Source organism: Strix uralensis, chromosome Z (assembly GCF_047716275.1).
Source record: "Strix uralensis isolate ZFMK-TIS-50842 chromosome Z, bStrUra1, whole genome shotgun sequence".
In the NCBI taxonomy this organism is placed as follows: domain Eukaryota; kingdom Metazoa; phylum Chordata; class Aves; order Strigiformes; family Strigidae; genus Strix; species Strix uralensis.
In genome coordinates, this window is record NC_134012.1 from 77,564,481 (window position 1) to 77,578,434 (window position 13,954).

General features: G+C 42.9%; 1 protein-coding gene across 9 annotated transcripts in view; it reads left to right on the plus strand.

Moving 5' to 3' along the window:
- The first annotated feature begins 3,530 nt into the window (after positions 1-3,530).
- Positions 3,531-13,954, plus strand: part of UBQLN1 (ubiquilin 1) — a 30,454-nt gene continuing 20,030 nt past the window's right edge. For 8 of the 9 annotated variants that reach the window (XR_012626972.1, XR_012626974.1, XR_012626973.1 and 5 more), the window contains exon 1: positions 3,538-3,805. Coding sequence is in view for 6 of the 9 variants with exons in the window: in XM_074855145.1 (XP_074711246.1) it covers positions 3,647-3,805 (159 nt within the window). In the remaining 3 variants the exon portion in view is untranslated. Of the gene's footprint in view, positions 3,806-13,954 lie in introns of all 9 variants that reach the window. The other variant, XM_074855151.1, reaches the window with a different exon arrangement.

The window sequence follows — 13,954 nt, forward strand, 5'->3', positions numbered from 1 at the left end:
GTGAGCACCATATCCACAGCAGAAGACAACTGCTGCCTATACAGTTACACTTTAGCATGCAGTTGTTTAACTTAACCCCTTTAATTGTGTCTAAAACAAGAGTCCTAACCTCTGTCCTGGCAAACCAGAAACAGGATACAATATATAGAATATATTTTTAAGGTCATGTATGTCCTCATTTGAGTGAGTGGCAAGGATTTATGGTAGCAGGGGAGGGGGCTACAGTGGAGGCCCCTGTGAGAAAATTCTCAAAGCTCACCCAGCTCCAAGTCTGACCTGCCTTTGCGCCAAGGCTGGGCCAATTAGTAACGGTGGCTGCGCTTCTGTGATAATGAACATAAGAAGGGGAACCTGGGAGGAGTGGTGGGAGTTGTGAGGAGAACATCTGTGTGAACACCAAGGTCAGTGGAAGAACAGAGGAGAAGGGGGGGAGGTGTGCCGAAGCAGAGACTCCCCTGTATCCCGTGGTGAGATGGCAGGGCCGCCCCCCTGCCACCCATGGGGGTCTGTGGTGGAGCAGATGCTGACCTACAGCCTGTGAGGGGCCCCACGCCGGGACAGGTGACTGCACCCGAAGAAGGCTGGGACCCTGTGGGAAGAAGCCCCCCCTGTTGTAGTTCAGCACTGGGAGGATTGCAAGGCAGGGGTGACCCACACAGCCGTGGGAATGACTGATGTCAGAGTTGGTTTGTGGAGGACTGTCTCCTGTGAGAGGGGGACTGCACTAGAACAGCGGAGGAATGCTGAAAGTTCCTCCCTCTGCTGCCTGAGGTGGAAAAACTGGCTGGACTGACTGCACCCCCCATTCCCCGTCCCTTGTAATTCTGGGGGAGAGGAGGTAGAGATATGGGGGGAAAAGCTAAGCCTGGGAAGAAGGGAGGCGTGGGAGGAAGGTGTTTTCAAGATGTGGTAAGGCTTCTCACCATCCTACTCTGTCTGTTAAGTGTTGCTGCTCTTAGTGTCTGTGTTAAATTTATGTTCTTTTTTTTTCTTCACCTAATGAGTCTGTCTTTTGCTTGTGCCTTAAAGGATGAGGTTGTTCCTCTCTGTCCTTATCTCAAGTTCCTGGGTCTTTTGCTTCCTTCATTCTCAGTGCTGGGGATGAAGGGGGGAGTGAGCAGCTACACGGTGTTCAGTTGCCCTCTGAGCTCAAACCACAATTTGAAAGTAGAAGTCTATACTCTTCCCTTATATGTTAAGAATAAATCACAGGTCTCTGTGTTATGTTTTGGCTTTAATATTCAGAAATATAAGGAATGTTATGCATTGTTTATAGCAAAACTGTGAAGATCTTGCATGTACATTTTACTGTTATTAGACCACCTGAGACTTTGTCTAAATTCAAAATTGCATCACTAACTTCAGGTAAAACATTAAACTGAGTTTAGCCAAACTGGTTCAAAACCTTTCATCGATATTCTTCATTTGGTTCAACTCAACTTGAGCCAGTATTTTCCTTTTGATGCAAGATACTCTCTGGTCACTGCAAGTTCATTTTCAGTTTGTTTGTTTCAACCCAATTTAGTGACTTTTCATTGGTTTAAATCAACTACTTATGGAAAAAAAACCAAACTGAAGACATCTGGTTGGCATTGGGAATTAAGCTGAACTTCTGCAGTAAAAACTGTACCCGTGGGTGAAGAAAAATGGAGTGGCATAAAAATTAAGCTGCTCTCTCTAATAAACATTCTGAATTATACTCTATAGGATCAGAAATTGATGAAGTTGCACAGATGGAAGAAGCGGGAAAGAAAAGAAAAAGCCAGCAGAAAAAAAGAAGTGCTTAAAATCCCATAAGTTTAAGGAGGATTAAGTACTCAAAATTCTTTGGTCTATCATTTTTGTTTCCATGCACTGTGTATAAGTTGTGTTCTCAACTGACTGTGAACATGCATGCATGTTGTCCTGGTGTTGGGTATTTTCCAACTAGATGCTTCCACTACTGGCAAATGAGCTCCCATGTCCCTGTTATCTGTACCAAAATTCAGATGAAGAAACAACCAGTCTTTGCTAACGTTTCCTCTTTGCTTAATTAAGAACTTTCAATAGCTTTCAAGTTATTTTCTATGAATTTCTATGAATTTTTAGTATCCTTGCCCCTTATAACAAATATACATCAGTAAATAACACTAATGATTAATCCTCTAACTTGTAAATCTCTGCTAACCATAACCAGGTAGCAGTTGTGCTACTCCAGTAGACTCTACTCAAGTAACAATACAGTCAGCATGAGCTCTATCTATAAATAAGAACAGCCTGGGATGAAGAACATGTCCTTGCACTTTGATCTTATTGATTTCTGCTTGAAATCATTACTTGATTGCAGTGCGAAATGTTACTTCTCTGCCTGTTGACAGGACAATGTAGCACTGGCCAGTGTCGAAGTGCTCTTCTGCAGCATAATTAAATGCCTTACACAGTTGTGACTAATGTGGAAAAGAAACAAGAGTGACCAAGGAAAGGCTTAGTAGTTAAATATGCCTGAAATTATTTCTATCATCTGCAACAAAAGAAAGCTCTAGGACAGGCAAAACCTGGAATCGCCTTCAGCCAGTCTTTGGTATTCCTATTTTAAAACCTCCTAGCAGATCTTAAATTCCTTTAGAAAAATTTTAAAGGGCTGGAGTCTACCATGTTGTATTACGCCTTTTTTTTTAATATCAACTGAACCAGTTTACATAGAGTTCCTCAGAGATTATCCCAACAGCAGACCATGCCAGCAAATCACCTGGTGATTCAGGTTACTGTGAGAAATTCTTATTTACGGATAAGGAAGAAAGGGCATTTGAGTCTAGAATTCAAGCCACACAAATATTTTACACCAAAACAGGAATAGGCATCTCAAATTTCCTGAGACAGGAAAAGTCACTCATATTTTGGCAGAACACCTCATTTGGTGATACTAGGTTTAACTAACAATTAGGGGGTTTTGGTCCAAGTTTGAGAAATATCTGATTCCCAGCTGTGGGATGCTTCCACAGCAATACTACTTTTAAAGTAGTAAACGTTTCGTATTTATTACTCTTTAGCTGGTGCCGAGCAAAAGCAACAGGTGTGATTTGTTTCCTTGATATGGGCTCACAAGCAGTACTGAGTTAGTTTGCTTGCTTTTTCCAAGACAAAAACCTCACCGGCCACGAGAGGCCTCCATTAGGTACCTGTCGCTGCGTTACCGACCCACTGCTCCTGCACACCGCACCCGTGCTCCCAACACTGTGAAACTCCCTGAACCGTTCTTCATGTGTTTACCCGGAACTTCAAAACGCAGAACTCCCTTGCAGCTGAAAATAAATGTTAAGCTTGCCTGTAGCAGTCTGCGCCAGGGACCGCGTCGCTTTCAAGCGCGCCCCGTCCCGGGGCCGCAGGGGCGGGGAGGGCCGGCCGCGGGCAGCGGAGCTTCCGGCGCATGCGGGGCCGCGCGCCACCGCCTCGCTCCTTCAGCGTGCATGCGTGGGGCGAGGCGGGCCGGCCCACGCCCGGGCAGGCCGCTCCCCTTTCTAGTAACTTCCCTGATGCGGGACGTCATCAGTGCGCGCCGCGCCCGGACCGGCAGTTTCCGCCCGCTGCTGCGGGAGCGGAGGGCCTGCCTGGAGCCGTTGGGAGCTGCGCGTCCGCAGCCGACCAGGCCTTTCATCCGGGGAGAGGCATGTCGGAGAGCGCGGAGGGTCCAGCGGGGGGTCGCAGCCCCCCAGAGTCCCCCACCCGGGACTCTGCCGCCGCCGAGCCGCGGATCATCAAAGTCACTGTGAAGACTCCCAAAGAGAAGGAGGAGTTTGCCGTGTCTGAAACCAGCAGTATCCGGCAGGTGAGATGCAGCGGGGTTGGCTGAGGGGGGCTGGCGGGCCGGTGGACGAGGGGACGGGCAGCGGGGGCCTGGGGGGGCCTGGCGGGAGTAGCCAGGCCGAGGTTAGAGCCTGGGACCGGGTAGAGCGCGGATCGGGAGAAGAGCCCACGCCTGCGGTTCCCGCCCCCAGCGTTGCAGAGCGAGGGCCCTTCCCGGTGACAAAGCAGCTCCTGCCCGCCCGGACTGCGCTGGGCGCTGTTGGGCGAGTACCAGGGCCGATCCCGGCCCAGGAGAGGGCTGCTGCCCTCTGAGGCTAGCGGGGGTAGTGAAAAAACCTCCCGCTTCATCTCCTCCTCCCCAGCTTCTCTCCTCCCTGTTGCAATGCTGAGAGCCGGCCCGGGAGGTGTATGTAGCTCCTTTTCTAACTGCGAGTTGTCCTCTTGGGCTGACTCAGTCTGCAAGTAGGAGTCTGCCTGGCTACTTAGCATGACTATAGAAAACGTCTGTAGACACCTGCGTCGCAGTGCTGTATTGCCAGTGGTTATTTTGATCTAAAACTGCCTTTAAAAACAGTGAGTAAGTTATACAAAGATGTCTTTGTTTTAGGGAAGTCTTGTCTTTAGACTACATTTGTAGAATTTGCAATAACAAATAAAACATTCTTTCTGCTGTACCTAAATGTTCTAGTTATTGATATGGTACTTAGCATGGTGATGCTGTCAGATAACTCTGAATTATTAGGGTCTTTTTTGTGTTTTGGAAAGTCTGTGCCCCATGGTGTCTTTGGCTCAACAGAAGCAGTGATACCTACTGAATCATCGACACTACTTTCTGCAACTCTTCTGTTTTTCTTGGAGGTTTTCCAAGCAAGTATTGACTAGAACTTCATTTATTTAGATTAGAAAGCTACAAATCGTAGAAGAGGTGTAATCAAAGTGTAAGGTAGAGGCTCTGTAAAGCCTGAGTCTCCTACTTGTGAAGAATGTAGACATTGCTCTGCTAAAATACTCCAGAAAATGAAGTTCCTGAAGAAGAGCAGAGCTTACTAAAATCTCACTGAATGAGGCAACTCAGTCAACTTCACATTTTTTTGGTATGGCTGATAACCTCAGACCTCACCAAAAAAGGTTACATGTGTGAGACTGCCACTGGTGTCTAGATACAGAAATTGAAATCATTCCGTATGGATGAGCTGAAAGACACTGTATGATTATCAGAGGAGGATACAAAAGATGAATTAAAGGCTCCCAGGTGTAAAATGTAGTGCCAGCAGCTTAGCTAGAATATCAGACTCTTGCTCCATCTAGTTGCTGTGAAGAGACAAAATGCTGATATTTCTTTGAAGTTTCTACCCTTGAGCCTGTTTTAGATTCAGGGTTTTTTATTTCAGCATTTGGCTTATAAATATCCCAGACCTAAGTTTCACTGAGGTCTTCACTCCAGCTGCGAGAGGGGTGAGACTACTCTTGTCTTCACTGGTCTTTTTGGAGCTGCAGTATTGTATGCTATCAGCTACTCTCTCTGCAGGCTTAATCTAGACATTTCTCCCAAAAATAAAATGACTGTGTTTGCTTTTTAATGTTGTCCACTGCTTTCCCAGCAATCTCAGTCTGAAAGGGGTGCTTTTCACTTCTCTGTTCTCCATAGATTTGTGAGCAGCGTCAGTGCAGTTTTTGTAAAAATCTTTGCAGATTTTGGGGTTTTTGGTTTTTTTTGGTAAAAGAGGTTCATATGCTGGACCTAACCTGAGGATCACATTTGTCCTGAAAAGCAGTGTGCTGTTAGTGTGGGCCCTTCAGGAATTGTTAACAGATTTACTTAAAATGTGAATTTTGTAATATATTGGACTTTAACAAGGTTGTTTCAAATGTGAATGCCAGTGGGGCTGCCAGGTTTTCTGATAAGCAATTGTCTTAAACCAGAATAGTTATACAACCTAGCAAGAACATGGATTTTTACTGAAGGCAACCATGCAAGTTTAGGTAATTAATAGAACACATACTGCTTAAAATGTCTTTGTTGTCCACAGATATCTTAAACTCTGAATGTTGTCTCTCTTGGAGGTGCTGTTAAAACATCAGATCTGCAGTTATATCTTGGTTCCTGTGAAGTAAGATTGCGTCTGTGGGTCAACCGTTTGCCTCTGTGGGTCATCTTGGAGTCACAGGCAGTCATAGCTAGCACTAAAAAATGCACTGTCCCTGTAGTGTGACTAGTATTGGCTATTTCTCTTAAACTGTAAACACGAGCTGTTGTTAATAATAAGCATGAACAGTAGATGTGATGTTTCTAGATCCAGCCTTGAAAATAGGTTAATCTCAAATACAGAACAAGATGAACATCTGTTCAAATGCATCTGGCATCAGCAAGTGGTTTGTTCTCTTGGCATAGATGGGCCAGCAGCACCTGCCGTATTTGCCAAGTTGGAAAAAAGCCCAAACAACCCTAAACTCATACAGCAAAATAAACCCCATTCAGTTGTATACTTCTGTAGCTAATATTATGACTTAGTGGCTTCACTTGTTTATTTGTTTGCAGTCATGTTGGAATACTGCCAGAACAAAAGTCTAGCTTTTTAGGTAAATATTTTGGGTAATCAGGGCCAAATTTAGGACTACACAAAGCATGTTTTGTGTTTCTCTGTTAATGTAAATCTGGTTTGCAACCATCCTAAGTCAAGAAGACTTTTCCCTGTGTTAGAAGATGCCAACAACATAGGATTTGCTATTGCTGATCCTGTGTTGTGCAGCTAGAAGAAGGAGTATGCAGGTTGGAATGGAAAATAACCTTCAAGTATAAACCCCCACTGGAAGGTCAGTTGATTGCAAGTACCACCCATCTGTCTTTTTTTCTGTGGAACCCGTTTGATAGTGTTGAGCACAGTTTGGCTTAGTATTAGGACAAGGGCCAAATATTTGCTTTCTTGACTGGATATCATACTGATCTTGCTCTGTGCAAAGACTTGATGAATACATGGTGGGTAAAGGTGAATACCTATAAGCCTGCTGACTTTAGCTGACCATGACAGTGCTGACACTTTAGCTCAGTAAAACTGTTTGTCTTCTGTCTTTTTTTTCCCCCCTTTGATTTATTCTCTGAGTTTATGGCAATATAATCTTTGCAATTCCTTGCTTAGCAGAGTTAACTTTAACGATGTGTTTTGGTAAAGCCTGTATACAAAGAGAAAGTGCACTCATGTTATGGACAGCTCGTGTCTTAGTGAATGATTTGAGTTGTTTGAGTGACAAGGTGTTGGAACCAGTTACATGGAAAAACAGTTTTACTTTCATCATTTAGACTGTTTACACCGTAAGGGAATTTTTTAGAAGAGTTAAAACTTGCTGAGATTTCATGGTGCACTTCTTGTAATGCTCAGTGTTGACATTTGCAGTGTTCAAGAGTTTATTGTAACTGGAGAGTTACTGTCCACCAATGTTTATGCAGACTGCAAGATACCAAGTTGTGCATTGTGTGAACATGACAGCTCTGAAACCAAATAACATGCCTTGCTGTATATTTTTAACTGATAGGCCAACAAATAGTGGATATAGCAAATCTGCACTAATAATTTCAGAAGCTTGCAGTTCTTGCAGAGAATTATTGTCAATTCTGTGATTATCTGAAAACTTCAGAGTAATGTCCATCTGGAAAAGTTAGTGAAATTGAGTTTAGCTCCACAGAAAATAGATTTGGTTCTCTTGCATTTTTATTTTTCCATTTTTATTTAACTTCAGCCTTTTTATGGCATTTCTCTTCAGTGTGGAATACTGTTTTCAGTAATAGCTTATTTAACAGCATGTAGTATGTAAGATTTTTTTTTCCTCCTTTTAGAAACTTTCCTAAAATTATTTTAGAGCAATGGTAGATGGCTATTCGGTAGAATAAAAACCTTTAGAAGAAGGTATATTGACTTTCCTGACAGTTGGCTTAGTCCAAAAGTATCACCTGTGTAACCATGGTACTTAGCAAGTGTTTTCTGATAAATGAAGGGCAGGTATAATAAAATAAAAATACCTGTTTAAATAATACTGCGAAGTGTCTTGTGTGCAGGTGCTTTTTTGCAGAGTAACAGTTTCATTTTGATATTTCAATTATTTTATCCTTTTTAAACTTTTATCCATGTCAAATAGGGCCTGCCTTCCTCCCGTGATTTCTTGTGGTTTTGTTTTGCTAGCATCCTTCACCTTCAGTCACGGGTCAGGGGTGTCACAGAATTTGTAAAGATTTTCCTATGTACTCTTCAGAATTGCCAACAGCAGAGAAAACCCTAATGAACGAATATCTGTGGTAGAGGTGTCATGGTAAGATATTCTATATATTTATTTTAGACCCCAGTCAACATCTCAATCTAGTGACTATGAACCTTGGCTATGTAAGGAGGGTCACTGTCTAGGAGTAAGGTTAGGTCAAAATCTTAGAACTACATGGCGACATGGAGAAAAATACTTTTGTTTCGACTTCTTGTTGTTGATGGGGTTAATTGTTCCCTACCACTGACAGGCAAAAAAGAATGTTAGCCGTTATGTTGGTAGTCCACTCATGATTATATTCTGTATCACCTTAAATTTAAAACTTGATAAAGTCAAACCATTTAAAGATGCTCACAAAGGTCAGACAAGAAGAAGTTCTTCCATTGGCAGGAACTCATATCTCAGTGTTTCCTCAGAAAGAATGGATGTTGCCCAAGCTACTCCCAGTGAAGCTGAAGGATAAAACATCTTATGCTGTCTCATGAAAAAAAGTATAGGGTAGATTCTCAAAAGGGAGCTTTACTGAAAGAATCCTATTTACACACAATACTTTTATGCCCTTTTCCAGTCTCAGTGACTTTCTGGAGAACAGACTAGTTCTGTTGCAAGTGCAACCCTTTCCACTGGTAGATTGCAAAGTGCTTTTATAGAGAAGGGAAGTGTTGCAAACCATTTCCACTAACTCAAAGCATGGAGGAGTGGAGTGGTTTGCTGATGGATGCCTGGAAGGGATAGAACTGACTAGAGTCCTGAGCCCTTTTCACTAGTTTGCACTGCTGCAGTTTTCCTTTATGGGCTACTAGCCTTGTAAGCTCCTCAAGAATCTGAATTTGTTTCCTGAGATGAGTTTTTTGTGAATTTGATTTGGTTGCAGAGATTTGAGGAAACTTGATTGTGAAACCACCATGGGTCATTGGCAAGGGCATAGGAAGATGGTAACTCACTCCATCAAGACATGGAAGACAGACTACACTTATAGAGAAGCCTAATTCTGGGTGCGCTTTCTAGCTACACTATCTGCTGCAAACTATGGGCTGGAGGCCAGAAGTGCTTTCCTGCTTGAAGCCGCAAATTCTTGTCCCTCTTCCTGTATGATGTCCAAGAATTGTGCAGTAAAACCCTGTTTTAACTGGCTTGCTTTAATTCACAGTCAGGTGTGATTACCCAGTATGATTCACCAGAAAAGGAGACCACAGCTATCAGTGGCTGTAGTACCATGAGTGTGTTTGGTTCTTTACTTCTTGGGTCAAGAAGACCTGTAGCCATTAATTCTACTATGTAAAAGAAAGCTGGAGCGCATCAAAGTTGGCCTCTGTTGAAACTGTTGGGTGTGGGTGTAAGAAAGACTGGAGTCCAGCTAATACACTTAACTTTGTATGTTAATAGGAATGGCGGTTGAAAGTTTAAATGATCACGGGTGTGTTTTGAAACAGCAGTGCTGAACAAGGTAATATGATTTGAAAAATCTTTCTTTGTAGTAGAACTGTTTAGGGAACTGCTGGGAACATAAACTGCAGTTCAGCCCTTTAGATACAAACCTTTGCTTCCATGTCATCCACTACTGTGTTCAAACAGAGTTTGCTGTGGGGAGAGTCAGCAACTTTGGGTTTTTTTATTGTCATCTATTTAAAATTGTAGCTTAGTATTTTCAAAGCAGTTGCAGTTTTTAGGGGCCTGTTTTCTGTGACTTTTCAATGGGAATTGGATGTCAATTCCCTGAAGCATCTTTCAGACTGTTACTGTAATTTAATTTTTAAATATGTCTTATTAAGCCACGGCTGAGAGGATTTGGGAAAGTATTTTTCATTTATTTGTTTTCTTCTTTTTATTCCTTTTTCACAGCACTTTGTCATGTGAATGGATAGTAATGTTATTAGAGTTGCTAGTTTTGATGTCATACAGTGAGTCAGCAAAAGCTTTTGAATCTTTATATGGTGGTAACATACCAAAGGACAGTTTGCATGTTAAGATTTTTACTTTGCCTGGAATAACTTTTTACCAGGCCCTTTCTAGGCCAACTTGCCAGATGGTCAGATATTAATATGTTAATGTTTAAAGTATGGATCTGCTCTGCGAAGTGACAGTCCAAAACACTCTCTGTTTTAGTCAGCTGTTCTTCATGTGTATTCAGACATTTACTTTGTTCAGTGACAGAATGTTTACTTTAACTAGCCCAGGTATGAGCGTGCATTTGATCAGCACTGGGCATCAACACTGTGGTGTCTACCTATACCTTGCAAAAACCTTCAGAAGCAATCAAGCTGAGCAGGTGTAATAGAAGTCCTAACTTGCTTCATGGAGCCTTTTTTTGTGTTAACATGGAACAAAAAAGCCAAGTTTTGTTAGTGGAGAATTGGGCAGAGTTTTTAAAAGTTGTGTGAAGATTAGGATATTTGGCATGGAAACAGAGTGTAAAATGAGAAGTGCTGGTGTGCTGCTAAAAAAATGTGCGTGTTCTCAGTGTGAAAAATTACACTGTTCCTGTCCTTTAAAAACAACAAAAAAGTTGATAGAAACAAGTTAACTCTAGGTAAAATGGTAATGTGGTCAATGTGCTTCAACAAGACTAGCTTCAGAGATTAGAGTTAGCGCAGTAGGAGAATTGGACAGAAATGCTCATATTTGCCAGCCAGTGACACTTTGAACTCCTACTTTTGATTTTCCCAGGTGGCAAAGCATTTTAACTGTAGTTTGCTGATAGAGTTATTTAGTTCAGTTGCACAAACTGAAGATTTAAACAATACCAAAGTTTATTTTCTTACAACTGGCTAAATGTGTATTAATTCCCATCTTCATAATCTCATTTCCTTTATTCCCTTTGCTGTTGATTGTGTATGTTGCATATGTTTGAGGCTCTGAGGTGATACTTACTAGTTTGAGGTGATACTTACTAGTTTGAGGTGATACTTACTAGTTTGAAGTTTACAGTTCCGTTTAGGGAAAAGAAAATTGAGGTAGTTGTCTTCACTGCTTATGCTGTCTTTTTTTTACTGTAGCTCTGTAGCACTGTCATTGTTTGAGCCCAGAGGGCAACTGAGCACCATGCAGCTGCTCCCTCCCTCCTTCCTATCCACTCTGAGTAGGAGAAAATAAAGGTGGTTTGAGCTCAGAGGGCAACTGAACACCATGCAGTTGCTCACTCCCCTCTTCTGCCCCAGGGCTGGGAAGGAGAAAATAAAGTAAAAGGCTCAGGAATCAAGGTAAGGACAGAGAGGAATGACTCACCCATTATGGTCACGGACAAAAGACAGACTCGTTAGGGGAAGAAAAAAAAGAACATAAATTTAATACTGACACTAACAACAACACCAACACTTAACAGACAGGATAAGACCGTGAGAAGCATTACCACATCTTGAAAACACCTTCCCCCACTCCTGCCTTCTTCCTGGGCTTAGCTTTTCTCCCCATACCTCTACCTTCTCCCCACCCAGAGGCACAAGGGGCAGGGAATGGGGGTTGCTGTCAGTCCTGCAGCCTCTTCCACCTCAGTGGGGCAGGGAGGATATGACTTCTGGCATTCCTCCCCTGTTCTAGCGTGGTCCCTGTCTCACAGGAGGCAGTCCTCCACAAACCAGCTCCAACATCAGCCACTCCCATGGGCGTGTGGGTCACCCCTGTGTGTTGCAATCCTCCCAGTGCTGAACTACAACAGGGGGGGCTTCTTCCCACAGGGTCCCGGCCTTCTTCGGGCACAGTCACCTGTCCTGGCATGGGACCCCCCACAGGCTGCAGGTCAGCATCTGCTCCACCATAGACCCCCATGGGTGGCAGGGGGGCGGCCCTGCCATCTCACCACAGGATACAGGGGGGGTCTCTGCTCCGGCGCACCTCCCCCCCCTTCTCCTCTGTTCTTCCACTGACCTTGGTGTTCACACAGATGTTCTCTTCACAACTCCTCCTCACAACTTCCACAACTTCTCCCAGGTTCCCCTTCTTAAATACGTTATCACAGAGGTGCAGCCACCGTTGCTAATTGGCCCAGCCTTGGTGCAAAGGCAGGTCAGACTTGGAGCTGGGTGAGCTTTGAGAAGCTTCTTGCAGGGGGCCACCACTGTAGCCCCCTCCCCTGCTACCAAAAAACCCTGCCACTCACTCAAACCACAGAATGGTGGGGAGTTCTATAAAAACTACACAGATAAGGTCCGTGGGAGTATGAATGCAGTTGCCAGTCATTTCTCTTGTCCTTTCACTGTTTGAATTTAAAGAAATTTCTGGATTTTTCCCTTTACTGTGGGGGAATGGTCTTGCAGTTCAGTTACCATTAACAGTGAGGGACTGAGAATACTGAAGATAGGTGTTTGCCCCCAGAGGATGGTAAGGAGTCTTCTCTTCCACCCTCCTTGACGTTATTTCACAGTGCAGACAGTAGTGACTTGTGCCAAATTCCAACCTAAGGCTAATAATCTTCCAGTATTGGCAGAGATCAGGTATACTGAAAACTAACTTATTAATATTTTTATTTTTTTTTTTTTTCCCCCCAGAAGCAACACACTAGATGTTGATAATTTAAAAAAAAAACCCAACACATATTTAAAATAGGTTTTGGAATTCTGTTTTACAAATGTATAGATGATTTTCTTCCCCCTGACTCAGCAAAAAAATAGTGTGTGGACCTAATCTGTTACTGATTGTATCTTTGACTGTTAACACTAATCAGCAGACTCATTTGCAAAATATCTTCCATGGTAATTTAGGTTGTATGTAGTAGTCTTCTGTGAATGAAGTGTCAAACAGAGGGCTTGGTCCTGCTTATACCTTGTTATTTCAGAAGTCCCAAGGTTGTGCTGAAACTGATGAAGAGACCTGAGTCTTTTTGCATTTCTGTTAGGCTTTTTATATGCCTCAATTAGCTGAAATTGGCTCAGTATTCTTGACAGTTTTATTATTGTGGCTGGAAAGAGGTCAGTTGTGTATTTGGATCATGCATGTATGTTGCTGTAGAGGTTTTGGGGGTCCTGGTATGTTGGCTGTTCCATTAATGTCTTACTGTAGTGTTGTACATTAGTACATGCAAGTACATGCAAGTAGGGAAAAGGAAGGGTATAACTCTTGATGCCTCTATACTAGGTCTGTGTGATGCCTATATACAGCATCTATAGTAGGTGCTGTTTGGTTATGTTCTATAAATGGTGTTTTGTTTCCTTGACCTTAAGGGTAAATAGCAGCTTCTAGAAATGTGTGACAGGGCTTGATTTCAGATAAACTAATTTGAAGAAGGACATCAAACTACTAGAGTATGTCCAGAGGAGGGTGACCAAGGTCATGAAGGGCCTTGGGAGCAAGACTTCCAAGGAGCGGCTGAGGTCACTTGTCTTGTTTAGCAGAGGAGGAGGTGCTGATCTCCTCTCTCTGGTGACCAGCAATAGGACGCAAGGAAATGGAATGAAGCTGCGTCAGGGGGAGTTCAGGTTGGACATTAGGAAAAGGGTCTTCACTGAGAGGGTGGTCACTCTCTGGAACAGGCTCCCCAGGGAAGTGGTCATGGCATCAAGTCTGTTGGAATTCAAGGAGCGTTTGGACAACACTCTTAGTAATGCAGTTTGCTTTTATGTAGTCCTGCAAGGAGCAGGGAGTTGGACTCAGATCCTTATGGGTCCCTTCCAACTTGATATATTCTATGATACTGTAGTATAAACAATATTCATAGAATCATCCTTCTAATGAGAACTAAGTTGTGGATCTCACTGTCACAACATATTGTGGGAAATACAATCATAAATGAGTTTGGGTAAATGACATTACTCTGGCCCAGTATGGTAATCCTTTATTCTTATGCATTAGTCATACCAAATATTGTACATATGTACATAATTTGGTACAACAGTTGTACATATACATAATTTGTACCAAAATTATGTGTATTTCTGCTGCTTTTATGTTACTTTGGAATGCGTATTAAGGATAATTGACCAGAAGC